At 41.0% G+C, this 27,973-nt stretch overlaps 2 protein-coding genes across 2 annotated transcripts in view; both read left to right on the top strand.

Moving 5' to 3' along the window:
- The window catches only part of kiaa0586 (KIAA0586 ortholog), a 177,882-nt gene that overhangs the window by 14,626 nt on the left and 135,283 nt on the right, over positions 1-27,973 (top strand). The window contains exon 10 of the mRNA XM_055171508.2: positions 3,411-3,528. Coding sequence (XP_055027483.2) covers positions 3,411-3,528 — 118 coding nt within the window. The remainder of the gene's footprint in view (positions 1-3,410; positions 3,529-27,973) is intronic.
- Positions 6,949-9,827, top strand: irf2bpl (interferon regulatory factor 2 binding protein-like). The gene has a single exon (XM_055171512.2). It carries the CDS (start codon positions 7,128-7,130, stop codon positions 9,117-9,119), a length of 1,992 nt encoding a protein of 663 aa, XP_055027487.2. The 5' UTR covers positions 6,949-7,127; the 3' UTR covers positions 9,120-9,827.

Below are 27,973 nucleotides of genomic sequence, written 5' to 3'. Positions count from 1 at the left end.
ATTCTTAATTATTTGTCATGAACACATTTATGATCTTTTATGAGGCAGACTCATCTCTAAATCTGATGCAAATTATAACAAGGCTATGAGGTATAGATACAAGGCGCATTTAAAGGGATTGCCAGATAGCTTTAACATAAGGGGGCGTGTACACCAAAGCGTTTAAACGTGGCTAAAAACGTCAGCTGGATGCCGAATGTGCCCGCTTGCCAGCGTTTTTTCAGCTAAGCGCTTTGGTTGCTATGATACTTCTGCTTTGCTTATCAGTCGTTGAACGATGCACTGGTTGTTTGTTGTAATATTTGTCCCACCCCTCCTCCACTGTGATTGGTGCTCAGCGCTGAACGCGGAAAAAAACAGGGGCCGGCAATCAGTGCCAACAAAACCCGTTTTATTTTTTTTAAAGCGCTGCACTTTCATTGTAAACAATTGAAAACATAAATGCTTGGTCTACACGCCCCACTGACAAACATCATAAAAAATTCTAGAAACGTAAAGGTTATAAACAAAATGGCTCTTCTATAGCACCGCTGATATTTTTAAGAATGTAAAGTACATTACTATAAATGCTGTAAATCGACTAACCAGTTAGACTTTGCACCAAAAAGGTATGCTTTTCTATACAATGGTCTTTTTAAAGGAACACACCGATTTTTTGGGACTTTTAGCTTATTCACCATATCCCCCAGAGTTAGATAAGTCCATACATACCTTTTTCATCTCTGTGCTCTGTAACTCTGTCTGAAGCACCCACCGCTAGCCTAGCTTAGCACAAAGACTGGAAGTAAATGGCTCCAGCTAGCATAGGCTACTGCTCCCAATAAGGAACAAAAAACATTTTTTATATGTTGTGATTTGTATAGTCACAGTGTGCACACTGCTAGCCTAGCTTAGCACAAAGACTGGAAATAAATGGCTCCAGCTAGCAGACTTCTCCTAATAAGTGACAAAATAACACCAACATTTTTCTATTTATATGTTGTGATTTGTATAGTCACAGCGTGCACACTGCTAGCCTAGCTTAGCACAAGGACTGGAAGTGGATGGCTCCAGCTGGCATGCTGCTCCTCATAAGTGACAACCTAACACCAACATTTTTCTATTTATATGTTGTGATTTGTTTAGTCACAGCGTGCACACTGCTAGCCTAGCTTAGCACAAAGACTGGAAATAAATGGCTCCTGCTAGCACACTGCTCCTAATAAGTGACAAAATAACACCAACATTTTTCTATTTATATGTTGTGATTTGTTTAGTCACAGCGTGCACACTGCTAGCCTAGCTTAGCACAAAGACTGTAAGTAAATGGCTCCATCTAGCATCCACGAAGCACTGCTACTTGGGCGGAGTGATTTGCTCGCAGCACCTGAGAAGCCTCGTGATCAGGAGCAGAGAGTTTGCTCAGAGTTGCGCTAATCACTCCGCCCAAGTAGCAGTGCTTCGCCTTCTGAGAATATAGTATGTATATAGTTAAAAGATGTCTGTGTCTCATATAGTCTCATGCTGTGACTATACAAATCACAACATATAAATAGGAAAATGTTTGTGTTATTTTTTCTCTTTTTTTGAGCAGTATGCTAACTGGAGCCATTTACTTACAGTCTTTGTGCTAAGCTAGGCTAGCGGTGGGTGTGTCAGACAGAGTTACAGCATGCATGGAGATGAAAAAGGTATGTATGGACTTATCTAACGCTAGTGGAGATGGTAAATAAGCTAAAGTCCCAAAAAGTCTGCGTGTTCCTTTAAAGCTAAATTTTGAATTTTATTGATAAGTTCCATTTGAATACACCAAATAATGCTTGTTTTTATACAAGTTGGCCGAAAACAACCTCTTAATTCCAATTTATACTTCTGCACCGAGTGTACAGCGTAGCCTATGCGTAGTCACGTACCCTACGCCATAGACTGACGTGCACCTCTTTAAAAATGTAACAACACATTTATTTCCGCATACGCTTTTTTAATTGCACGGTATAAACAAAGTTGAGGAGTTATTAGACTCTGTGCTGAAACGAACGCAGCATAGCTGTTTCAGCTCTGCCTTTTTGATGCTTACACGTGCAGTGTGAACGCCCTAACCTGTTAACATCAGCGCTAAAAATATATAAATTCAGTCATGTGTCTGAAACTGCCGAATGTAGCATCTATTTACATAAATATCTATGGTTCGAGGTGGTGCAATAGAGTGAAGGTGGGACTAATTTGCATATTCATTTATATGGTCCAAGCTGTGCTATTGAGTAGAGGTGTGGACTAATTTGCATATTCATAGATCCGCGTATACTAAATGACCAAAGGGTGTACAGTTACATTCAAGCAGTTTTAAAGCCTAAAAAATTTGTGTGACAGGTAAAATTTTTACATATACTATTATGATGCTTAAACATGAGTTTTAAGTGATAAAATTATCGACTACAGGGGGACTTTACCAAACTCAGGCTATAACAAAAATCGCTGTCTATATCCCGCCATCACTGCTGATGCTTTTCCAACAACATACACAACAAACTGCTGCTACTTCTTCGGCTTTTGCCTTGATACTGTGGGTCACACCTGTAATGTGCCTGTCAACACTGCTTACTAGTCTGCATGCCGAAGCGGACAACGATGCAAAAGTATAAACGAAAACTGACGGGTAGCCTACGGCACAAAAAGGTGCCATAAGTACAACGTAGAAGTATAAATCGGTCTTTAGACTAAACCTAAAACCTAGTTTAATTGTCAGCTACCCAAATTTGACTTTTGATTTCAAATAAATTGCCAGATATTGTGTTTCACAGCGTGATTGTTTCTGCATGTCTTCTCGTTGCAGGACATTCAAAAGAAGTCTTTGTTAGCTATTTAGCTCCTCATTTAACTTTAGTCAAGAAGCTCGAGGGCCTCTTAGTCAAGGCCTGCTGTTCATCAGACGCCAGGGCCCGCTGGAGGTGCACATTGCAAAATTGCAGTTGTTGTAGTTGGACACCCGCTTTACTGTGCATTTTTGACCCGAAGGAAATAATTAGGATCGGGAGCTCTTTCGACTGGCAGGGGATGCTGTTGTTTTTGGAGCGTCAAGAAATCCTTGTCGTGCATATTTATATAGCCTTTGTTTCCTTTCGTCTGCATTCCGCAACACCGCCGGGAGAACATTCCACTCTCGGGCCTCTAAGGTTCCTAATAGGGCTGAGGAAATTTGGCGAGATATGAGGTTTCCCTTCGCTTCCAAAATTTGACTTTCCATTTACAGTCAAACCCTAACAACATCGAAAAAAAACTCTTTGTGTTCACGAACGGCTGATGCGTATCGCATATTTATGGTTTGGGTTATTGGCACGCTGGGTTTGTGCACAATTGATGACTCGCTAAAACACACAGAGTCTAATGCCCGTTGATCTGGGCTGATCGTGCCGTATCTTCTCTCTTTGCAGGACTCCCGGACCAGAACCGTAATAACCGGAGGTCTCCTGAGAGATGTTCGGTGCAGTCTGACGGGGTAAAGAGGTTTGCCATGGCAACAGCCGACAATGGCCAACCAGAGCTGTCCAGGTAATAATAGATCTTGTTTTCAGAGCGTGAAAGCACACAACCCTTGGCCTTTCATGTTTCGTTGTACACAGCGTGTAACCATAGCACTGGACCTTCACAACTATTTCTATTCCTAAGCCAAAGAATGCTTTTGTTTTATATATGGCACGCTTGCTAGGCCAGCTTGTCTTTTTCTGTTAAATACGCTTTTGAAATTTTCCATAAGCAAGTGTCGCTTAAAGAAGATAAGCGTACGTGTTTTGCTCGGCTCCAGTGTGCTTGTCAAAACGGTTAGATGAGAAACAGTGCATTGACGTTATGGTATCTATGTCCTTATTCCTGGCCTGTTATGAAGTCCAGGAGGTTTTTTAATAATAGGAACAAGTTTGGATCCAGTCCCAAGCACTTTCTGCACTACATCTGCAAATTCATGTGAAGAAAATTTGGTGCGAGGAGGAACATATCATTTGTAGTTTATATAACCAAATGAAAGACATGTACCATAAAACATACCAGAGTGTACCATGGTACTGCCATAACTCTATTTTTCTAAGTATGGAAAAGCATTGTGTTTACTGACAAGATGTCAGGTAATGACACTCAGGTAATAAGTGTGACTAAGGCTATGTCCACACGAAGCCGGTGCATCCCCTATCCGATCATTTTTTTTCCTTGCTCTAAAAAAAATAATCCGTACACACGAAACCACTGAAACCGACTGAAAGCGGTGTAGTATATATGCCGGACCAGTATGGGGCGCTGTAATTCTGCCACAGATATACACTATACACGGAGACGAAGACTTTGAGCATGCGCATAACCAACGTATGGTGTTGTCTATGGCTGTTTCTCAATTCCAAGAACGCAAAGAACGGACTTGCGTCCTCGTGGAGATCGGTCTTGCCAGGCGACCTTGGAAGAACGAACTCGGAAGTTTTGATGCAATGACTGTTGGGGCGTAAAGCGATTTCAGCAAGTCTGAACTCGATGCATCCTCGATATCAAGAACACATCCTGGTATTTTCATGCGTCCTCTGTCCTTGAGTTCTTGAGAATTGGAATGAACTTCGACCGTTAATGATGACGTATAGCAAGGACGAAAGATCGCTGAAGAACGCATATTGAGAAACAGCCTATTATCGATTGTTGGTCACCACAATTGCATAGAAGCAATAGATTTTGCTGTAATAAAGCTAGTAGGCTTTAGTAGCTTCTGTAGCACGAACACAATCACGTAGTCCACTGTTATTGTTGCTGCTGTTACGTGTGACGCTTCCGACACGTGATGTGATGGCGTTTTCGCTTCACAAAATATACGGATTGACTGTACAGACGAAACCCCAAGGGTGTCGGTTTCAGATTTATCCACTTTAGGACCTGGTTTAAAAAAATAGCGGATTCAGTCTCCCAAAACGCGGGATCCGTGTGGATGTAACGCCAATACGATAACAAATTTATACGTATGCAGTGATACGCGTCTCCGTGTGGACAGCCCCTTAATAGTATGTTTTAAAAAAGAAAATGATGTTGTTATGCATGCTAAAACTATACTTTTATTCACTATTAAGGCCACATTTGGCCATTGCGGTCTGAAAAATATGTTGCCACTATATAAAGTAAGACCATCAAGCTAGCGAGACTAAAAGTTATACAACTGCAGGATTCTTCGCTAGTTATGCACAATCGAGCAGCACTATAAAGTCTCCGAGCAGCCTCCGGTTCCCATGGCAACCGCGGGGCGGTCTCTATCGGCTCCATCTGAGAATAGGTAAAGTAAATCTGCATGCGTTTGGATGCCCGCCAGCATCTCAAAAGAAAGAGCACTTTGAATGGCTGCCAGCTTTGGAGGAGGAGAGGGGCTGTCAGGCCTGCTTAATGTTGGCAGTTTGTACTTGGCAAGACTCGCCATTTCCCAGAATCCTTCACTCTGGCCGCCAGCCAGCCACTTAGCGGAAGCTGAGCGTTAACCCCTACGATAAGCTGAACATGGAAAATTTTCCATGCAGAGCGAGCGAGTGTGTGTGTGTGAGAGGGAGAGTGGGTGGGTGGGTGGGTGATATTTTGCACAGGGCCAGTGTGTTTGTGAGAGAGCGAGAGCCAAGCCTCTGGGTGATCTGTATTCATGAGAAAGCTACACGGACTCGTCTCTCAGTAAAGGAGAGTACAAATGCACTGCGATTTGAGACGTTCTGTATATTGCAAAATTGCATTTGTTGTTTTGCTATAAAAATGTGATTAAGACATATTTTAATATCATTTTATGTCTGCACTTAAATATAAGGATTAAAAATGACACGGTCACGGTCTCTGCTGTTTTTCAAAGACATGTGAGGATACTAAAAGTCAAACATGTTTTCATTATGAAGTCAAGTGATTTTTGAAGATCATTAGCAAAAACACTTCTTTGTGTAGATCATTTGGAGCAAAGCCTAAAGGTGTCACATTCATTTGGACTATCTTGAGTCATAAGATACTTTACAAATTGGACTTTCTGCTTGCATGTGTTTTTGCTTGTATATAATGGTTATTAATGCTTGATATATACTGTGTGTAATATTTGGCAGAAGGAGAAAAAATCACATCCTCGAAACTAGCTTCAGTCTTGGTGGTTTTATTTTTTGGCTTGGATAGGTCGCAGCTTTGTGCCAGCAGAATGCAGGGATCGCAATAAATGGCATTTCTTCTCTCCCCAGACCTCACTTGCTTATTTCTAGCTGTTTTTCCACCCTCTCATCTAGTTGTATAACAGGGTGAGTTTTTTTGCCTTGTCTACGGGATGTTGTTAAGCAGAAAATACTCTGAGAAAGGGGTGGGGATTTGGGGGCGTGGCTGCAAACTGCTCCTTTAATGTAAACAGTCAGAAGGGCTGACAGATCATACGATGCCAAAACACTGAAATATTAATGTGATTTGTTATAGTGTTAGTTTAGTTTTTAATAACTTTATGATAATAAAACTGTTGAGATGAGTGTCTGTGAGATTTCTCCCTCATAGAATATTAACCATGCTTTTTACCATAAAAGTATGTTTTTTGCTAATTGATTACCATAGTTTAACTACAAAGATCATGGTAAAAATACATTTGTGAGTCTGCTTTAGTAAAACCATGTCTAATTTTCAAAAGGGATGAAAATTCAAGGGATTTAAGGAAATTGGGCATATTTTACTTGTACAAGGACTATCCTGTGTAAAATGTTACCAGAACGCGCTTGTTTTTATTGGAAACAACACGTGCGTTTTGCGGACGTAAGCATTTTTGTACGGCTTAACAGGCAAATTAACATCAACACAAATTATCAAAATACTGGCACTTGGGATGAATTAAAACCCAACCCCGTGAGTCAAAAACGACCGGCTAATGTGTTTTTCTGGTTGTTGCTTTCTGAGTGCAAACTGGCCAGCGTGTTGTTGGTGGTGTGCGTTCCTCGCTCCATTCAGAAGAATCGTAAGGGAGTGGTTAGCGCATGCGCAGTCGCATGGCAACAAGTGGCTTGTCACTTCGTAGCAGAACTGCGGAACGTGGTGCTGACGTCACCGGGCCAGCCAGGTGGCATTCCGAGGAGAAGAAGCGCGTGCACCTCTCAGTAACTGAATAGCGGAGCGGAGAGGAGCGCTTCAACATGTCTTCGGCGCAAGTCTCCTCGTCGAGGAGACAGTCGTGTTATTTGTGCGATCTGCCGCGCATGCCGTGGGCCATGATTTGGGACTTTACGGAGCCCGTGTGCAGGGGTTGCGTGAACTACGAGGGCGCGGATCGGATCGAGTTCGTCATCGAGACGGCGCGCCATCTGAAACGGGCTCATGGCTTTCAGGAGGGGAGATCCCCGGGTCCCGCGCCGCCGCCTGCGGTGAAGACACAAGCGGGGATGTCATCCAAGGAATCCGTGCAGCTGAACCATGTAGACGGGTCGTCTAAACAGCAGCAACAGCAGCAGCAGCAGCAGCAGCAACAACAGTCTGGTTTGGACCGATACGCGCTCAATACAGAGAGATCCCGCTTTGATTATTCCAGCATTGGCGCGCACAGACTTCCTAATGGGATCGGTGGACCAAACGGCTTTCCCAAATCAGACGACGGGCCGCCTGAATTGAACAGACAGAGCCCGAATTCGCGTCGGAACCACGGGCTGGTTGCGGTGGCGGGACAGATGAGCGTGCCGCCGAATTTGCTTCCGCAAACTCTGCTGAACGGCCCACCGTCGGTGGCGGGTATAGCCCAGCATAGCCTGACCGGGCGACCCCCTCCTGCGTCGGGCAGCATCGGACCGGGAATGACACTATCAGAGCAAGGTAAAAGACCCGGTTCTGTTTCCAGCACGGACCAGGAGAGAGACCTGAAAGAAAAGCAGCGTAACGCGGAGGCTCTGTCTGAACTTAGTGAAAGTTTGAGGAACAGGGCGGAGGACTGGGCGAACAAACCCAAAATAGTAAGGGAGACGCTAATCACGCTTTCCAGTTGCACCCCGTTTGATGTGCGGTTCAAAAAAGACCATGCACTCCTGGGTAGGGTGTTTGCTTTCGATGCCATTTCTAAGCCAGGCATGGACTATGAGCTTAAAATATTCATTGAGTATCCCAGTGGATCTGGTAATGTGTTTTCCAGCGCGTCTGGTGTAGCCAAACAGATGTATCAAGACTGCATGAAAGACTTTGGCAGGGGGCTCTCCTCTGGTTTTAAATATTTGGAATACGAGAAAAAGCACGGTACGGGTGACTGGAGACTCTTGGGTGATTTACTACCGGAGTCTGTGCGTTTCTTTAAGGAGGGGCTCGGTGGTGAAATGTTACCCCAGCCTTACATCGACGCCAGCTGCCCCCTGTTGCCCTCGGCGCTGGTCAACATGCCCCGGGCTGTGGCGTCGGGCAGCGCGCTCAGGACGGGCGTGCGTAAACGCAAAGCCTCTCCAGAACCGGACTCGGCGGAGAGCGAGCAGCAGAGACAGCAGTGGATGGCGAGTCAAAGCGAAGCCCTTAAACTCACCATGGCATCCGGATCGTTCACAGCCTCACACGGCGGACCCCCACCCCTCGGATCAGTCCACTCCAGCCGAGCCACACCGCCCGAATCCGCCCCCCAAAACGGACAGTCCCCTATGGCTGCGCTCATGTCAGTCGCAGACACTTTGGGTAATGCGCACTCACCAAAGGACAACAATTCCGTGCACTCCACCACGTCTACACGACACAACAGTAGCAGCCCGGTCTCCCCCGCGTCTGTCTCCGGGCAACGGCGTTTAGCCTCCAGAAACGGGGAGATTAGTCTATCCGGGACACCTTCCCAATCCGGTGCGCATCAGGGCATGGATCAGGTGCACCCACAGAACATTCCAGACTCGCCTATGGCAAATAACGGACCTTTGTGTTGTACTATCTGTCACGAACGCTTAGAAGACACGCACTTCGTTCAGTGTCCGTCGGTTCCTAACCACAAGTTTTGCTTCCCGTGCTCCCGAGAGAGCATCAAAGCGCAGGGGGCCACGGGAGAGGTGTACTGCCCCAGCGGAGAGAAATGTCCCCTGGTAGGGTCTAACGTGCCTTGGGCTTTCATGCAAGGCGAGATAGCGACCATTTTAGCTGGGGATGTCAAAGTAAAGAAAGAAAGAGACCCTTAAATATGAATATATATGCTTCCTGCATCAGAAACAGTCTATTTACGGTTGTGTAAACCCCGTGAGCTGCCTACCAAACAGCGTTTTTTTTCTGATCACAGGTGCGCGCGATTTTGGGCACCATATAGACGCGCGTTAAGTGCGCAAACATGCGTTGCACGTGGGCAGCTCGCTAGGTTTTACAACAGAGCGTACTTGTTGTGAATATTGAAGTTACAAAAATAGTCCAGTGTACAGAGACATTCGCGCCACGAAGGAGGAGGCGGTGGTGTGCGTGGAAACATTTTTACGGCACTTTTACGGTTTACGTTTCTATTCGATTTCATACTTGTTTCCACATCTACATGTACAATCCCAAGCAAAAAAAAAATTATTATTATTATTAACGAATACACTTTTGTGGTAGGTATAACAAACGAAGTGAGTCCAAGAGAGGGCATTTGTTGTTTTTTGATCTTGTCATTTTTTTAGTATGATCTTGAAAACAGCGATTTTTGATTTGTATCCCGTGGTATGAGAAAACAGATATATTTTATTACGTGAGTTCATTCTCTCTTTTTGCTTTGAAGTTGCACGGACGCTTTAGTAGAGCAGAAAATACTGTAAATGAAAAAAGAAATGCTCTGTTTGTTTATACATATTTCTGTAGTAACAGAAGACTTGTAACGTGCCTTGGAGCGGAGTAAATTGTAATAAATTCATTAATATTAACTCTTTGTGGCGTGGTAATTTGTTCAGGTGAAAGGAGGATAAGAAATATAACTCATGGTGTTACTTCTACCTTGTGTTTATAAAAATAGATCTATATATTTCCATTGTTGCTTTAAAACTTAATGTGCTTAATGCCTCATTACAGATCATTTCATGTGGAGCTTAACAGTGTCATCTTTATGTGCATATGAAACAGACATACATATAATCTTCCTATATATGTATATAAGAATAGTTTATAAATTGTATTGACTAAATGGGATAATCTTCATAATAATGACACTTTTTATATACATAATAAAAGTGAAGCACTCAGCCAAGCACATTGCTGTGTAACAGTGGATCAAGTATCACAGTAAGCACATCTCTTGCCCTTGTTTTGCTCCAAACAGATTTAGTCCTGGTACACTGACCTAAAAATAATGAAATCTTTGCTGCAGACACAAAAAGCATCTTTTGAAGGGTGTCACATGATAAAGTAGCTGCATTGCTTCTTTAATATATATCTGGCACTCTCGTTTCTCCCCTAGCAACAAGTTCTGTTAATGGCACCTGATAAAAGCTGTTTTTTTTGCTGCGTATGCGGCTGGTGTTAAAATAATGTGCTATTACCCTGCTCGTAAAACGCTGTTTTAATCTGTTATGCCTCGGTTTAGGAGCCGTTAACTGTTTCCCTAGTATTTTTGGGGTGGATAAGAAGGGTGAAAATGCTTGCACATGCCTGAGATGTCCCGGGGGATGTATTCCTCATTTAGGATTCAGCTGGTGGTCATGTGACTTGTCAGTCGTATTCTTGCATTGGCTGCGGGAGCGAGGAGAAACAGTTGGTGCGTGGCTGTTGCCATGACTCATACTAATACTCGCTCTTTTCCTTCTGAAGCATATATAGAGGGTGGCACAATTCATTCATGGCAGTCGGCCATGCAAGAGCATCCAGACCAGAAAACAGGGGGGACATTAAGGTCAGGGAACAATGCATACGCCAAACTATCCGACTGAATTGGGCTTTGTCATTGAATTGTAGAGGCCTGCGGTGCACGTTGCGGATCACAAGAATTTGCAGTGATTATGACAGAGTTGCACTACGCAAGTCGTGTTGTTTTTGGTTATGAAAGCATGCTTTCTGACATTTTATTAGTAGCGATGTGCATATTTATTTAGTACATTTGGATTTGGTATTTATATTGATTTATTAAGCAAATAAAATGAATATGATAGCACTTATAGAAACTCATACATAATAAATTGCAACAAATTCATGATTGTTCATTAATCATTAATATTGCATTAGACATATGGCATTTTCACTATAATAACTAGGACTTTAGTGACTATGTATTCTTTCATAGTCGAAATATGTTTCATACTAACTAAATTTCCTTAAATACAATGCGAATGCAAAAGAGAGATTTTCTCAGCAAAATAATTGCACATTGCACTAAGCAAATTGTGTTGTTTTTTGTTATGAAAGCATGCTTTCTGACATTTTATTAGTAGCAAGGTACATTTTACATATTCATTTTTATTCCATACATTTGAATTTAGTATTTATATTGATTTCTAGGGCAAATAAAGTGTTGTGTTAATGAATATGATAGCACTTATAAGAACTCATATGGTAAATTGCAACAAATTCATGATTGTTTTCACCTCTAAATCATAAATATTACATTAAACACATAGCATTTTCACTATAATAACTTTAAGTTTATATATATATATATATATATATATATAAGTCAAAATATGTTTCATACCAACTTATATTCTCGAATTCAATGCACATTATTTGAAAAGACTGTCTGCTATGAATGAGGCAATTATATTAATATTGCATAATCTACAGATAATTCCTGTTTTATATAATATAAACATTTACATCATTTATATGCATTTGGCAGATTCTCTGGGTTAAAACCCATGACCTTTTGTGCTGCTAATGCAATGCTTTAACACTGAGCTATACAGGAACACTGAAATTTTAGCACCCGTTTGGAGAATTGGAAGATAAACGAAATGAAGATTTTAAGTGGCATGCTTTGTGGTGCAATGCAGTGATGTTGTCGCTGCTGTCTGTTTGACGAATCAAAGGTGTGGTGTCCGATTTAAAACCGAGTGGCTTTCTATTGTCATGCCGAAACAGATTTAAATTGAGGTGCCCTTGGCTGTCCTGGTAATCACCTGGGTTTCGAGTATCAGTGCACATACAAAGAAAAAATAAACAGATACCCCAAACCCCACCCGTCGGGGAAGGAGGGTTCACACTTCCTGTTTACTACACACATTTCTGTCCTGTCTGAGTGTGTGTGTGTTAAATTCTGCACCTTTTCATGGAATGCTGGATCTTACAAACTACAAACACGAAAAAGCCGCTGCTTATAATTGTGTAAGAAATTCAACAGGTTTGTGTACCACATGATCGTATGGTTATTTTAAGTGGGGCATCGTATGATAAATCCAGAGATCGCCTCTGTACTAAATACATATACACTTTCAGAAATAAAGGTACAAAGTTGTCACTGGGACAGTATCCTTTCAAAAGGGTACGCCTTTGTATCCAAAAAGTGCATATAAGTACTTCAAAGATACATATTTGTACCTAAATGGACCTTTTTTAAGTTCCAGGACTTTTTTGCTCCAGTGACTGAATTACTAGCTCTTTCCATGGAAAAAATTCCTCCTTTTCGTGTTGTTTACGCTGTCCAATGTATTTATTTTGGTTGCAACAAGCATCTCAAAAACAATACGGATTTCTAGCATTCCAAGTAATCGGCTCTGACGCAGCTCTGAAATTTCTTTCGGTCGCATTGTAAAATCACTGCAGACCTGTTCACCCTTCGCTAGCCAGGGAAGCCATCGGCTTCTTCCCCTCCTCCATTTCACTACAATCCTGTAACACAAACTCTTTCTCTCTCTCTTTTTTTCTCTCTCTCCCTTTCTCTCTCTAAGGGAGAAGTTTCCAGCGGATTAAAATACTGCCACTCCAAAGGTTGCACTGCAGTGCCATCGTGCACCGTTGCCCATGGTAACGGCCTCGCTCAAAACATCATTTATTCAGGAATGTGCGGACACAAAGAGTTGAGACGGAGGTTCAGCGTTAACCCTGCGTGTGCCAGATCTTGTCTGTGTGAACTATAACCTTTCTAGAAAGGTTCTTGTGTAGCATTTTAATCTTTTGTTGTACTTTTTGGTGTATGCATTGCAGTGCCCTTTTCTTGCAGGCATTTTATTTGGAAAACAACTTGGAAAACTGTTTTTGCATGGTCTTTACTGGTTAGCCAAACAAGTAGCCCCTCCAAAAACAACACACGCCGTCAGTTGCTGTTAAAACAAAGCTATATTTACTGTTGTTTCTGCATATTAAGTAGGGGATAGGACAAAGTCTTTGAACTTTATTTAAATAGCACAAAATTTGTTCAGATGCATACCATCATCCCACCTATTCCCCCCTTTGCGTCAATGCATTTCTCACTGCGATATGACATTTAACTCTCTTCCTCTCTGCTTGTTATTTGGCGCCAGCGGTGGGGGTTTATGTGCACGAGGGTTATTCCGATTTTGTTTTCATTCACTGTGCCTCCGAGCACAGCCATTTATAGACGGTGATGTCAGCACTATCTTCCATAGCCCAGGGCCTCTTGGCACATAATGTATGCAATCTCAGACATTCCATTCCTGCCTCGCAAATAAGCTGCGGGCTACAGCGGGCGTGTGCTTCCCCCACTCTTTCTGCAGATATTAAAGGCGCAGAGGGAGAATTGATTTTCTAACGCTTTTCACTCCCACACTCTCGTTTATTTTATTTTCGGGGGCTTTTCCTCTTTTTTCTAGTTCAGAGAAAATGCAGCTCGATCCCTTTGGTATGTGTCGTATGTAATGTGTTGGTGCCGTTTGGGATTTTTAGGAGTTATTTTTATTATAGTTTAAAACGTTATTTGTCGCTTTCTGCTTCTGCTTTGATTTTGAGTCGGTTTACACTTTCGCTCTGTGATTGATTTTTCACGTGAGTTATGAGTTATAAAATCGTGTTCTGAACCTGTGTGACTTTCTTTTGGAGAACGCTAAAGAAATTATTATGCAGTGACATTTTCAGCCTCTATTTACTTTCATTATATGGTACATAGCTCAAAATTTCTTTACGTTCACATTAACTTTTATGCATTTGATCAAACGGGACTTATGGTGCATTCAATGTATTCATTATTTGTATGTCCCTCTTTTTTATTTTCTTTATTCATTACTTTTTAGTTTTTGGGCCATTTTTGCCATTATGTGATATACAGTATTTAGGATTAGCAAAGGACCTTGAGCCGGGATTCGAACTCGGGTGCTGGAAGTGCGTCGGAGCACTGTCCACTACACCATCACCTCCGACATTCGTTCCATTTTTAGTTCTTTTTTATCGTGTTGCACAGACCGAGAAAGTCGTAAGGGTTTATGATGATTCAAATGTGGGTAAATGCTAGCAGCTTTTTTATTTTTACGTAAATTAACCCTTGAAAATGTTCTTAATCCTTACATTTGACATTTCATGCCTTTGCCAGATGCTTTTATTAAAGGAAAAAAAGGTATACATTTTAAACAGTATGTGTGTTCCCTGGGTTCGAACCTGTAACCTTTTGTGCTGCTAACGCAATGCTGTATCACATATACAGGAATAGATCATCTTTGTTTGCTCATCCTAATATTTACAGGGTTCCCACGGGTTCTTAAAATCCTTGAAAGTTTGTGAATCTGGGGAAAAAAATCCAAGGCCCTGGGAAGTTTTTGAAAATATACATATATAGATACAGGTCATTAAAAATGCTTGAATCTATTTTATGCAAGACGTTTTCTGGAAAATCCATATTATTTCCTTTGTAGTGTAGGATAATATCATAAACATTCTAGACTTTTTAAGCACACGTGCTAAACTGTTCACTTAAATTCTTATATCTTCTGTATGCGAATGTTGATTCATACCAAAATGCTTTTTTGCATAGTTGTGTTTGACACATGAAAACGTCTCGGGTTACGTATGTAACCGTTGTTCCAAGGGAACGAGACGCTGCGTCTCCCTTGCCATACTTTCTGCGTCCCTGTAATGCCGTCTTTGGCAATATTTCAGATAGCGATATACTTCCTGGCTCCGGCGTCACCCTGTCTTTGTCGTTAAGCCTCACCATTGGTTGAATTTGATATACACATTCAGACGCACTTCCCCCTGGAGGCGTCCCCAAAGTGTCACTGCAGTGACGCAGCGCAAGTTCCCTTGAAAGGGAACTGTAACAATGTATCTTAAAAGGGAACACGATGTAACCTTGTTCTCACTTGAAATGTGTCCCCACATTTAGTTCTTGAATTTGAGGGTATTAAACCTTGGAAGTCCTTGAAACTAAGGTGTGGGAACCCTATGCCAGATGTTTTATCCAAAGCAAACAGTGCATTACAAGGTATACATTTTAAACCGTATGTGTGCTCCCTGGGTTCGAACCCGTGACCTTTTGTGCTGCTACAATGCTGTACCACTTATACAGGAACAGATCATCTTTGTTTGATCCTCCTAATATTTAACAGCTCCTTATATAAGAATGTAGTCCCATGTAATGGATGTAGCTCAGGTCTACCCTTGACTAATGGCATGTGGATTGTAAAAAGGGGCCGTTTTGGCCGAGTTTCAGATGTTTTTCATTAGCTTGTAAAGGACGTGAATTTTCGGATGGAATTCCAATTTGCATTTCAAGGCCGGTGCCTCCTTGAGGGCCAGAGCCCTTGTTACAGCTTCCTGTAGGTTCCCGACAGAGAGGTTTGGGGTGGGGGTGTTAGGTTAGGGTGTGTGCGGGGGTTTCTGAGCACGTGAAAATGGGCCATAGGGCACCACGGTGATTCTGTCTGTCTTGAAAAGCTCCCAGTCTGGATTGTTCAAGGATGGTTTCACCAAAATATTTGCACTGAGAACCATATAAATTGTTATTTTTAAAGGTGCATTTAGTTATTATTATGCATTTAATAACTGTTAAAGTGTTCCTGTTGCTCAATTACGTTACCAACACAAATGTCATGGGTTTAATCCTAGGGAACACAGACTATTAAAGTATATGTATAGGCTGAATGCACTATAAGCAGCTCTGGACATGCATCTTCCTAATGCGTAAACATAAATGTACAACATTATAGCGAAATAATAATTTTTACAATTTTTTTACTAATAAACATCAAATCTGTAGTCGTGTCAGCCGGTTGGAAGGAAAGGGTTAATCGTAACAGTGCGGCTCTTGGCTGGCTGACTGGAGAAATGTAGCCCCCTTTCATTCTCTGGGTTGTTTACCCGACTGGCAGCCATTTTAGACCGGAGCTCTGCTAACTCAGAGAGGATTCAGGTTTCTTAAGCTCACGGTGCATTGAGTTCAGTCAGCGGCTTGTCCTGTCATCTATCCTCGATCAGGCCCTTCCCCCTCAACACACACGAATTCCTCCGGTCTCTCATTCCACAATCTGGCCACCATCCCCAATTCACTGTACCCATAGCGCTGTGTACTTTTCACCTAAGTGCTCTGTTGTTGTTGAGCAATAGGCCATATTTGGCCATGCACTAGGAGTAAGGGAGTGTTTATAGCAAAGAAATTTAAAACAGTTATGTATATTTAAATAGATGTTTAATAATAACACTAGTAATCTAAATAAACAATTCTTCCACCTTAATTTCTTTAAATAATAATAATAAAAATGGCAGCTTAGTGCGCTAATGGAGAAAGTGGTTTTATATAATAATAAAGATGTGTGTTTATCAAACAAGATCTCGAATGAGAATGTAAAGGTTAAAGTGTCTAATTTTGCTTTTGCATTAAGGGATATTACTAAGTTTAAGCAGACTGCGTTAGTTTTTTATGCTTTTTTTGCCATCTCTGTTTGAAACAACATTGCAGATTGCTTGTCATACTTATCTTTATATCAGTTGAAATCGAATGATTTCGAACCCGACAGCTCAAAATATAAATAATTATTGTATGCATACCATTGTGAATCAAGGTAAGGTAATGAAACCGTTTTCATTTAGGGGTGTAACAATGCGTTTTGGATCAATGCCCCACGTAAAAAATCGATATACGATACCTTTATTTTGACATTCTTCACTTGTTCGCATAACGTCCGTCAGCGATTTTCCGCCAATACATGCCTTTTTGTTTACCGACAATACTGTCTGGCTATGTGTCAGCCTAAAGTGTAGATTATAGTCTGTTTTTTACATGTAGGCATACATATGCGCACAGTTTAACACAAAGTACACTAAGTATAGACGGTTACAGCAGTAACAACATAAACAAGCGGCTGTCGCGGTCCGCACGTAACTTCCGGTAAACTCCGCTAATAATAAATAACCACAAAGTACTTTAAACGTAGTTTATTTATATAACAAGCAAAAAACAACACATAGATTACCTAGGAAATCAAAACATTTGTTATTTTAGACGAGGCATTTGTTCAATAGATCAGTTTAGCAACTAGTCAGACGAAACCGGAAGTAAAGTTCGAATCCAGACGTGTATCACGTGCATCCGATGAAACCGTCTATGGTTTATTTGACTCGTATGTGCAGTGTTGGGGGTAACGCATTACAAATAACGCGCATTACGCAATAATATTACTTTTCTGAAGTAACGAGTAAAGTAACGCATTACTTTATAAATGTACACGTTAATATTTGAGTTACTTTAAAAAATAAATAATGCGAGTTTTTTTTCAGTTGAATTAATTCAATTTAAAAATAAATTAATGTACTGAATTAAACTGAACATATTAAAATAGAATTACGCACTCTGTGCGCCTGAGCAGGAACAGTTTGAGTCAGAAACGGAGATGGGAAGCCAGAGCTTGACAGTTTTGCGATCATAAAAACACCTGCAAGGCCTGAAAGAGATCAAGCCTCAGTCAAGTAAGAAAAAGTAACTCAAAAGTAACTTAAAAGTAACGTAAGCATTACTTTCCAGTAAAAGTTAGTAAGTAACGCAATTAGTTACTTTTTTGAGGAGTAACTTAATATTGTAATGCATTACTTTTGAAAACTAACTTTCCCCAACACTGCGACGTGTACACGAACGTTCGACGTATGCGCATTGCAATAAAATGCAATGCATCTTCTTGGCTACATACTACATTCTCCTGTAGGCGCATACGCGATCTACGCGTACAATGTACACAGGGTTTCAAAAATCTGGCGGTGCGCACACAGTACACATGCACAAAGAGGAACTATATTTTATGGCGTAATAGCACTTTTGGGAGTACTTCAACACCCTCCCTCTCCCATTATGAGAGTGAGAAGGGGAGCGGACTTTTCAGGCGAGTCGAAGTACTCCCAAAAGTGCTATTACGCCATACAATATAGTTCCTTTTTTAAATCCGCTTAGAAAAGCGATACGTTTTATTTTGTACCACCAAACTTGCTCGTATAACTACTCGTCTTAAATAGGAAAAACGTTGATGTGTTTGGTCACTTCTAACTTTATCTCTAAATGGTACCATTGAATGAATGGGGCTAAGCTAAATGCTATCGAAGCGTCGCAGCGCGCTCCAGCGCTTACGTGCACGCACACAGATGATAGAGGGATGTATCAACAATTCTTAGTTAAGGTAATAACATATTTTAATATTGAAAATGAGTAGACTATTCCTTTAACCCTAACCTTAACCAAACGGTATTGGCAAACTTTGTATCTACAAAATATTTGATTTACACCCCTATCTTCAAAATGTTTACGTACTTGATTTTTGATTTATTGTAACCCCCCAAAAGTTACAGATTACAACTATAATACTTCTTGTCTGAGTTAAATTTAACATCCCGCACTTTCACAGGTCTATTAGGGGATCTGGATAGTGTGTCTGCATTAAGTTAGAAATGTAGTCCTGATTTGACGCATACGCGAGGGTCTGCATACGTGTGACGCAAATTGAACGTGCGCAGTGTTCGCGCACCGCTGGATTTGTATGCGTAGGTTGCGCCTGTGCGTATAGAAAAATGTAGTAGTATGTAGCCCAGGAGATGCATTGCATTTTGTCTCAATGCGCATGCGACTCACTATACTCCCGGATTTAGTGTTTCTCTCTGTCTTGTTGCCTTAATCCCGTACCAACGAATACATCTGTAGCATCAGTATTAACAGCAGCGAAACTACCATGTAATGAAAATCTTCCCAACGACCTTGTGGTAAAACCAAAGGTCATCTTCTATCTCCAGTGCAGCTGCAAGAAAGGACAGTGGGTGTGGTTTCATTTATTTGTGTATAGGTCTTTAAATTGGCAATATTACATTTTTATCAGTTAAGTCTTTGAAGTATTATTTCAGGTCCTTTGATTGGATCTAATCGAGCGTTCCCGAATGTAAAAACAACCCCGAGCACACCCAGGAGTGGTATCATCTGCTTTCATTAGAAAATGAGTGAGATTGATCAACCACGTCCTCCTGTGCTGTTTGTTTCAATCACTTCAGCGACTAACATCCTCAATTTATGAGATGGATTTAGCCTTTTCTCCAGTCGATGGGCTGTGTGGTACTGTATGCACGCAGCTCATTTGTTTAAAATGATTTTGCGAGCGTGTTGATATTTGCTGTGCTGTAAGTACTGTTGGTCATTTACAAGCATTGAATCAGGCTGACATTGACCTTTTCAGTTTGGATAGATCATCAAACAGTGTTCTGGCAAGTGTGATCAATTCAGCGAAGGAGTAATTTGAAATGAAGGGGAAGCGTGACTGCGATAGCAAATCCAAATATTTGTGATTTACAGTTTTTTTTACATAAAGTCACCCTACATAATGTAAAAAAACAACATTCGGTCAAAATATAAACCTGATATCTTTAATATTTACTGAGTACGGTCATGTCAAAGATTGAAATCAATGAAATCTGGATTTAACCGACAGGGTCACCAATTTTCCCTGGGGTGGTGGTGAAATATGACTCGGGCATTACATGAGATTCACCCAAAAATCTATATTATTTTTCATATAACACTTCTTTGTGACCTTCCACAGCAATGCCAGTAATGGCAGAAAAACAGCCATGTTCGAATGCAGCATCAATATTTAATATTCCACTTCCTATGCTAAGCGGCATGCTCTTCATGTCAGCACACCCCCATTCAGCTCCATGTGTTTTATTCCCCTCCATCGTCACCCATTTTGAAGACCAAATATTTTTACAGCAAGTCCTGCTGACGTCTGATGACCTCACCTCCCGGCTCCCGATTGGTTAATCGAGAAGTTGACACCGCTGCAGCCCATCCACCACCAATGCCCTGTGCAAACAGATCTGTTTCGGATGGGTACAGCCGTAATCACCTTCCTCCTATCACCTGGGCTGAGTGTGATCCCCCCCACCCCACCTGTAGGCCATCTGTCGCTTGAACGAGAGCCGTGATGGTGCTTCATTAAAGAGTGTTAGAAGAACGTCAACAGCTGTAGCAGACTTCCCTTCACACTCCCAACCTTGACTTGAAATAAGAGGAAAATGCACGTGTAAATTGTTTTCGCAGATTGTTTATTTCTGTCTCGGCTGTGGTGCCATTCACGCCCAGCTTGAAATGTTAGTTAGGAATGCTATTGAAAATCATCCAAAGAATGTCATTGACAAACTTTCCTTTGTAATTTTTTCCCCCTCGGTTTTAGCCGCCAGTTCGCTGGAGTCATGGGTGAATTTTAAACACTGCAGCCATTGATTGAATTTCCATTGGAGTGAATGAATACTAAAACAATGGGCCTCATGCATAGCAGGACAGGCACATGATATGGCTTCCAGTTGTATTTCAGTAGTTTGTGGTGTGCAACCAAAATCGATATTAGGAACAATGCACTACCAGTCAAAAGTTTTGAAATCTTGACTTAAAAGTTAACTATGGTCTAAAAAATCTTTATGGTTAAATGCTTAAAATTACTTACCAGTCCTTCCAGAAAAACGCAAGTTTTTTTGTTATTGTTGCGTTTTGTTATTTTACGTTTTCTTAAAATATGCAATGGAATATGCAGGATATTTATGCAATTTTATGCAATGAAATTTTGGAAACTTGTAAGCGTTTGCAGCTTTTCAATGATGTTCACGCCACATACTTACGTCACTTCATAAAGTTTCCATGGCAACAGGGGACATGGCTGCGCTTGTGTGAGGTAATTGCAAAATTTTTACTATCTGCTAAGATATATATGATTTTTGCTACGAAAATGCGGAGATTATGAAATCATGCAAGCCCCGCATATTTTGCGCATGGAAATCTTCAATTTATGCTGCGAAAGTGCGGCGTATTTGAAAAAATGCGTCGCCCGCATAAATATTCGGGACTTTGGCTGATTATGCGATGAATCATGCGATCGCGTAATCGCGCTTTTCTGGAGGGACTGTGCTTTCGTAGACAAAAATATAGCTGTGCCAAAAGGATACATTTAATTATTAATAAACTAAAATGTATATATTTTTTTATATTTACATTTATTTGAAGCAGCCAATAAGGACCAAGGTTAAATGTGAACTCCTTCGATATTCTTTAAAAATCATCCTAAGGTGAAATTTCAAGAATTTTCTTGATAAAATGAAACGAGTACTACATTCTCCTGTAGACGCACGCATGATCTACACGCACAATGTATGTGGGGTATTAAAAATGCGACGGTGCACGTACAGTACGTGCATATTCTTACTGTGGTTTCACACCAGACGCAAGTTCAACGATTTGCGCGAGTAGATTACATACAAAGTCAATGCAAAGATGCGATCAGACACGTTCTCGCGTGGGGCGATGCGAATGATGCGATATGGGGGCCGCGTTTGCCACGAAAACACGCGCTATTCGCCTCAAAAGCGTATTCGCCCAAGTTGGAAGTATTCAACTCGCGCGAATATTTGCATGACACGAAGTTAAATCCCACGAGTAATCTAGAGCGAGTAACGCAATGACCCGCGTCACATGCACTGTACGCATACCAAAAAATTTACCATACTTCGGCCCTTAGGTACAAATATGCGAAAGTGCGGCGTATTTGAAAAAATGCGTCACCCGCATAAATATTCGGGACTTTGGCTGATTATGCGATGAATCATGCGATCGCATAATCGCGCTTTTCTGGAGGGACTGTGCTTTCGTAGACAAAAATATAGCTGTGCCAAAAGGATACATTTTAATTATTAATAACCTAAAATGTGTATACTTTTTAATATTTAAATTTATTTGAAGCAGCCAATAAGGACCAAGGTTAAATGTGAACTCCTTCGATATTCTTTAAAAATCATCCTAAGGTGAAACTTCAAGAATTTTCTTGATAAAATGAAACGAGTACTACATTCTCCTGTAGACGCACGCATGATCTACACGCACAATGTATGTGGGGTATTAAAAATGCGACGGTGCGCGTACAGTACGTGCATATTCTTACTGTGGGTTCACACCAGACGTGAACGATTTGCGCGAGTAGATTACATACAAAGTCAATGCAAAGATGCAAACAGACACGCTCACGTGGGGCGATGCGAATGATGCGATATGGAGGCTGCGTTTGCCGCGAAAACACACGCTATTCGCCTTAAAAGCATCTTCGCCCAAGTTGGAAGTATTCTACTTGAGCGAAAATTTGCATGACACGAAGTTAAATCCCGCGAGCAATCTAGAGCGAGTAACGCAATGACCCGCGTCACATGCACTGTACGCATACCAAAAAATGGACCATACTTCGGCCCTTAAATACAAATATGCATACATTTGGTATCAGTATGTACCTTTGAGATACCCAGTGACAGCTGGGGTACATATTTTGACCATTTTTTTGACAGTGTAAATAAGTCCTACATCCTATCTAGAAGTCTGAGATCTTTGTTTTGTTTTTGATTATATAATAGTACACTTCAATTTTAAGCAACCTTCACATATGCTGCTTTGTAAATAAGTTATTTTATAAAGTTGTAGTTCCCAATTTTTCCTATACTATCGTAAGATCAAATGCAATAGTGATGCTTGCCTTTGTGAACATCACTAATGAGTGTTTCTGAGAAGGAGCTCGCAAAGTGGCCTTGTATGATCTATCCGCAACCATTAGTGTAGTCCTATTAACAAACACTCACCGACATCTACTCTGACATTTTCCACAAATGCCGCGTCCGTTCGGAAGAGGCGTGCCGTAGTTCGGAATGCCATTAGATTGTATGGCTCGCCACGTCTTTAGGGTGATTAGGGAGCGGAGAAGTGTTCTTTAAATAGAATGCCAATGAAGGAGCGCGCAGCCTGATTGGCAGAGGCGATGTATAATTCAGATTGCAACCCCCAGGATTCAGAGCGAGTCTGTGTTCTGATTACTAATCAGCAGACGGGGAACTCACTTCACCTTCTGAACGGCGAGAAGATCAGCTGCTGTGTCTGTCATGAACGATTGCGTGCCAGTCTGTGGGAGGGGTCAAAGAAGATGCTTGTTGCCATGGAGAGGAAGGCATGAGAGGATGCTGGTTGGCTGGATATTGAAGGTCTTTCGATATGGTTCTTTCTCTCTCGCCTTTTGGTTTTTCTTTTCCCAAACCCCCCTGAACGACAGGGAGAAATGCGTCTCATACATGTGAGATGGAGTTACATGAAAAGTAGAGAGATTGGGCCAGAGATTTGTTTTTCTGTCTGGAAGGGTTCGCCGGTAGTCTAGATATCATCCTTCAGTTGTCTGATAAAAAACATGTTTCTAAAAGAAGGGTTTCTAATTTAATATCACACACTAGGTGCTTTTTCATTAAAATTGTGCAAATTAAATTTGTGAATTGAAAATACGCCTAGTGGAAACCTTTTTACCGCTTGCATGAGGTGGTTTGTCAAGCAATTCGATAAAGCAATATATCCCAAAACTGTAATAGAAACTTTATTTTTTCAAATTTGCAGGTAACCTGACGTGCATAAAAGTCTCAGAGATGCGAAATCATGTACTATAACCTCTAGAGGTCGACCGATATGGGTTTTTCTCGGGCCGATGCCGATATTTAGAAATCAGGGTAGCCGATAGCCGATATGTTTGGCAGATTTTCTATATGTACATAATAATCAAAATTAATGCTAAGATAACACTCCTACGTCTCCTTGGATTAAAAAAAAAGCTGGTCCGGTGGGTACGATTTGCGTAAAGGCTATTTAGTTTCTATTTTTACGTGTATGCGAACGTGCAATTTAACCACAAGGAACAGCTGTTTAATATATGTATTTGCATTTGAATAGAGCTGTGTTAATGCTTTCGGGCAAGCAACGCCCCTTCGTCGTCTTCTTCATTGGATAACTCCTCTCCTAGGGGATCACGGGATAGCAAAGTGTCCATTAATGAACACTTCGGGATCTTGCTGGAAGTAGTATGTCATCCAGGTAGTTTTCGCCCACTGTTTTTTGAATACTATATACTATGAATTTGGACGTACTACTCTCCTTGCCTACTGATTTTTGCCTACTATATAGTGGGCAAGTAGGCGGTTTCGGACGCAGCCATAGTTTATTTGACTCGTATGTGTACGCAGACGTTGTGACAAAATGCAATGCATTTCCTGGGCTGCATACAGGTGTGCCTTAAAAGCTGAAACCGCTGGCTTTTTGATCGTCCCCTGGTGACAAGTCATAAACCCCACCCTCTCCATTCAAACTAAATAAAAAATTTATTAAAATTAAAATTTTAAAAAAGATGGTTTTGGTCCTTTTAACTCTTTCACCGCCATTGACGAGATATCTCGTCAATTGAGAGAAAACGCTTCCCCCCAATGACGAGATTTTCCGTCTTTCCGCAATACCGCTATTATTCACCATAATATGCTCGGGGGTTCCACAACTTTTTAAACCCGCAAGTATTGCCCTATGGCAAGCGCCTGTATGTCCGTGTCTGTTTTAAAGATCGCTCTGAATGGGATCTCTATGAAAAGTCCGTCACAAAAATGGAATTATCTCTGCTTTTTGTTCAAAATGTGGTGTTTTTGCAGAAACCTACCCATATTCAATAGCTGATTACAAAAGAACCACTAAAGGTAGGATGAAACGTTTTTTTTTTGAAAGCAGAGGGTCTGTTCTTTCATTTGGTATATTGTATGTTTATATATTTAAAAAAGAACATTTTCTGGAAGGCATTAAACTTTGGTGAAAATCATGAAAAACGCTGGCGCTGGCTGGCAACTTTTAAAAAAAATGCTGGCGGTGAAAGAGTTAAGGTAGTTTAAGGTATCACGCTGATATATGTTCAATTGTTCATTTTTGTAAGTTTTTCTAGCTAGTAATTCGATGCTCTAGAAACGGGGCGTGTCGTTATGATTGACATTTGTGATTGACAGCTTCTCTGAGCGGACTCTCTGAGCTTTGAGGGAAGATTGAAGATATAACTAATCTATTATTTTCGATTTCTGTGTCTCACCAAACGCGTACAAATGACACGCAGTGTGACTATCGTGCAATAGATATGCAAAATTTCGCTTTTTTTTGCATAAGATACGCTAGTTCTTCCCGTTCACTTATATGGCGCATCGTTACGTGTTGTTTTATTTATTGGTTTCTTATTAGTTTTCTGTTTTTTAAACCATTTTCGCTTTGGTTTAGGGTTAGATTTGGGTTTTGCTTTAGGTTGTAATTTAATATACAGGTTTCTCCATGTTTTGTCTATTTTTAGATCATGGTCGCTTGGAGTTGGCGTTAGAATCGGGGTTTGGGTTAGGATGTCATTTTATGTTACACAAAGTTGTTCTAACCCAAAACCCAAGCGACAATGGTAAAAAAAAACAGAAAACAAATGAGAAACAAATAAATGAAACCACACGAAACGATGCGCCATATAAGTGAAAGGGAAGGACTGACGTATCATATGCTTGCAAAAGCGGAATCTATTGCACAATAATCACACTGCGTGTCATTTGTATGCATTTTGGTGAGAATGGGCTGCACCGACAAAATGAGTTGTATTTAACTCACCTTATTTTAGCAAGCCAATCAAATGAGACGCTCAAGGGGCGTGGTTGAATTGGGCGTGCAAGCGTTTGGGTGGAAGTTTGATACCGCGGCTCCGCCTCCGGGCTCCACGGCCAATTCCTTGTGTGCATGCCCTGACTCCAAACTGACGTTTTTGCGTAACATGTCAGCGTCCATCGTCGGACATTTTGCGTTCAGTTCATTAAAATGGAAGGAAGCAGCGTTGCGACGTCCATCTTTTTTTTAAAGTCTATGGCTACATACTTCATTCCTATTTGCACAAAGTATGTGCCATTACAAAACTTCGGGGGTGCGCGTACAGATAATACACTTTCGTGATACATGGACCCTCATGTATGCGTAAAATTTGGAACTGTATTTCTAGCTTAACCTACCAGCATCCAACACCAGGACCTTTTAAATGACTTATCCCAAGAGGGAAAATTACGTTGTAGTAGCATATTTTCATTTAAAGGCAGGGTGTGTGATTTTTAAAAAACGCTTTGGAAAAGGGAGTCGGGCTGACTACCAAAACACACTCGTAGCCAATCAGCAGTAAGGGGCGTGTCTACTAACTGGCATCGTTGCCTGGGTTGCGTATGTTTGAGGTGGGTCTATCAAAAGAAGCTCCAGATTCTATTGGGGTAGGGGCGTGTATATTTAGGTGATTTCAAATGTCAACATTGGCTTTCAGAGATCATGCACCCCGCCTTCAATGAAAACTCAATTTGCAATAGTTTTTGACTGGCATTTAGAAAATTTCGCAAAAGTTTTCCACAAATCTGTAATGGAAACCAGGCTTGTTGTTTTGTGTTACATGGAGACAAGCTGTGTGCCATAATTTATGATCTTAGCATCTGAAAATTGATTAAAATCATATTCATCATTTTTTTTATTTCATTTTCTCTCCCGTATGGATTAAGCAGCACTGCACGTCTATCAAAAAGTGAAAATTGTATGGATATATTTTACAGCTGTGCAAGGATAAATTTATAGTCTCATCTCTATCAGTATCTTTTACTCTTGTTTTCTCACTGTTTCTGGCTGTCTCTCCTCTCTTGCTGTCTTGCTCGCTTTCATTCTGCATTTGTTTTTGTTCAGACGCCAAACCTTTCTGTTTTATCTTTCTGACCCACTCTCATTTCTGGTAATCACAACCAGAGCCTCTCCTGAAGTCTGACATCCCACAAGTCTGGGAAAGAGCCACTAGCCCGGGGTGAGTTCTGGCGGTTGGGTCGTACTTAACTTATCCACATACCACGGCGCATTGTGTGTTTTGAGTTTGAAATCTCACTCAAATATGGGCCAAAGAGTACACGCCGTCCACTACATTTTCCAGCTTTTCATCGACATTCTGTTGTCCTCAGCATTTTTTAAGTTTCCCAGAAAACAGTGCCCAGCTAATTTAAAGCTCATTACTGAATCTCAGCCCATGGCTAAATCATCCCAAGATGATAATCAGATATTCACTGAGGGAATTCAGAATCACAGTTAGTTCAATCAGAAGCCTTCATTCACACCTCCGAACGCCTGCGTCGTCTTTAAGGCTTGTGATTTTTTTCTCATTCACACTCTTTTGCTTTATGTGCTGTACTCAGGAGGACTCCTGCTGGTTAGTGTGTGATACTGCATGTAACTGCATGCATTATAGAGGTGTTGAAAAGACTATTGACTACAGTGTGTCTCCTTTTTAACCTTTAGTGTGAATCAGTGTCATATGTCACATTTGTTGGTTAAATCTCATACAAAACACACATAGATACCTTTTTATTGGGCAGTTTCACAGACAGGGCTTAAGCTAGTCCCAAAATAAAATACTGTATGGGGTGGTTTCCCGGACAGGGATTAGTTTAAGCCAGGACTAGGCCTTAGTTTAATTTAGGAAATTTAACAAACACGTCCTACTAAAAACATTACTTGTGTGCATTTTGAGGCACTGATGTATTTTAAGATATGTCAGGGCAAATTGTTTTCAGTTTTGGACAGCTCTTACATCTAATCCCTGTCCAGGAAATCGCTCCTATATTTTTAAGGTGTCTTAAAGGGATAGTTCACTCAAAAATGAAATTTCTCATCCACATGTATAAAAACCTGTATACATTTTATTTTTTTCTGATAAACACAAAATAAGATATTTTGCTAAATGATGGTAAGCACACAGCTGATTGTAAACATTGACTTCCATAGTAGGAAAACAAATATTATGGAAGTATTGTGATA

This window comes from Misgurnus anguillicaudatus, chromosome 7 (genome assembly GCF_027580225.2).
Source record: "Misgurnus anguillicaudatus chromosome 7, ASM2758022v2, whole genome shotgun sequence".
Taxonomy (NCBI): Eukaryota; Metazoa; Chordata; class Actinopteri; order Cypriniformes; family Cobitidae; genus Misgurnus; species Misgurnus anguillicaudatus.
This window is presented reverse-complemented; position numbering and strand designations above follow the sequence as displayed.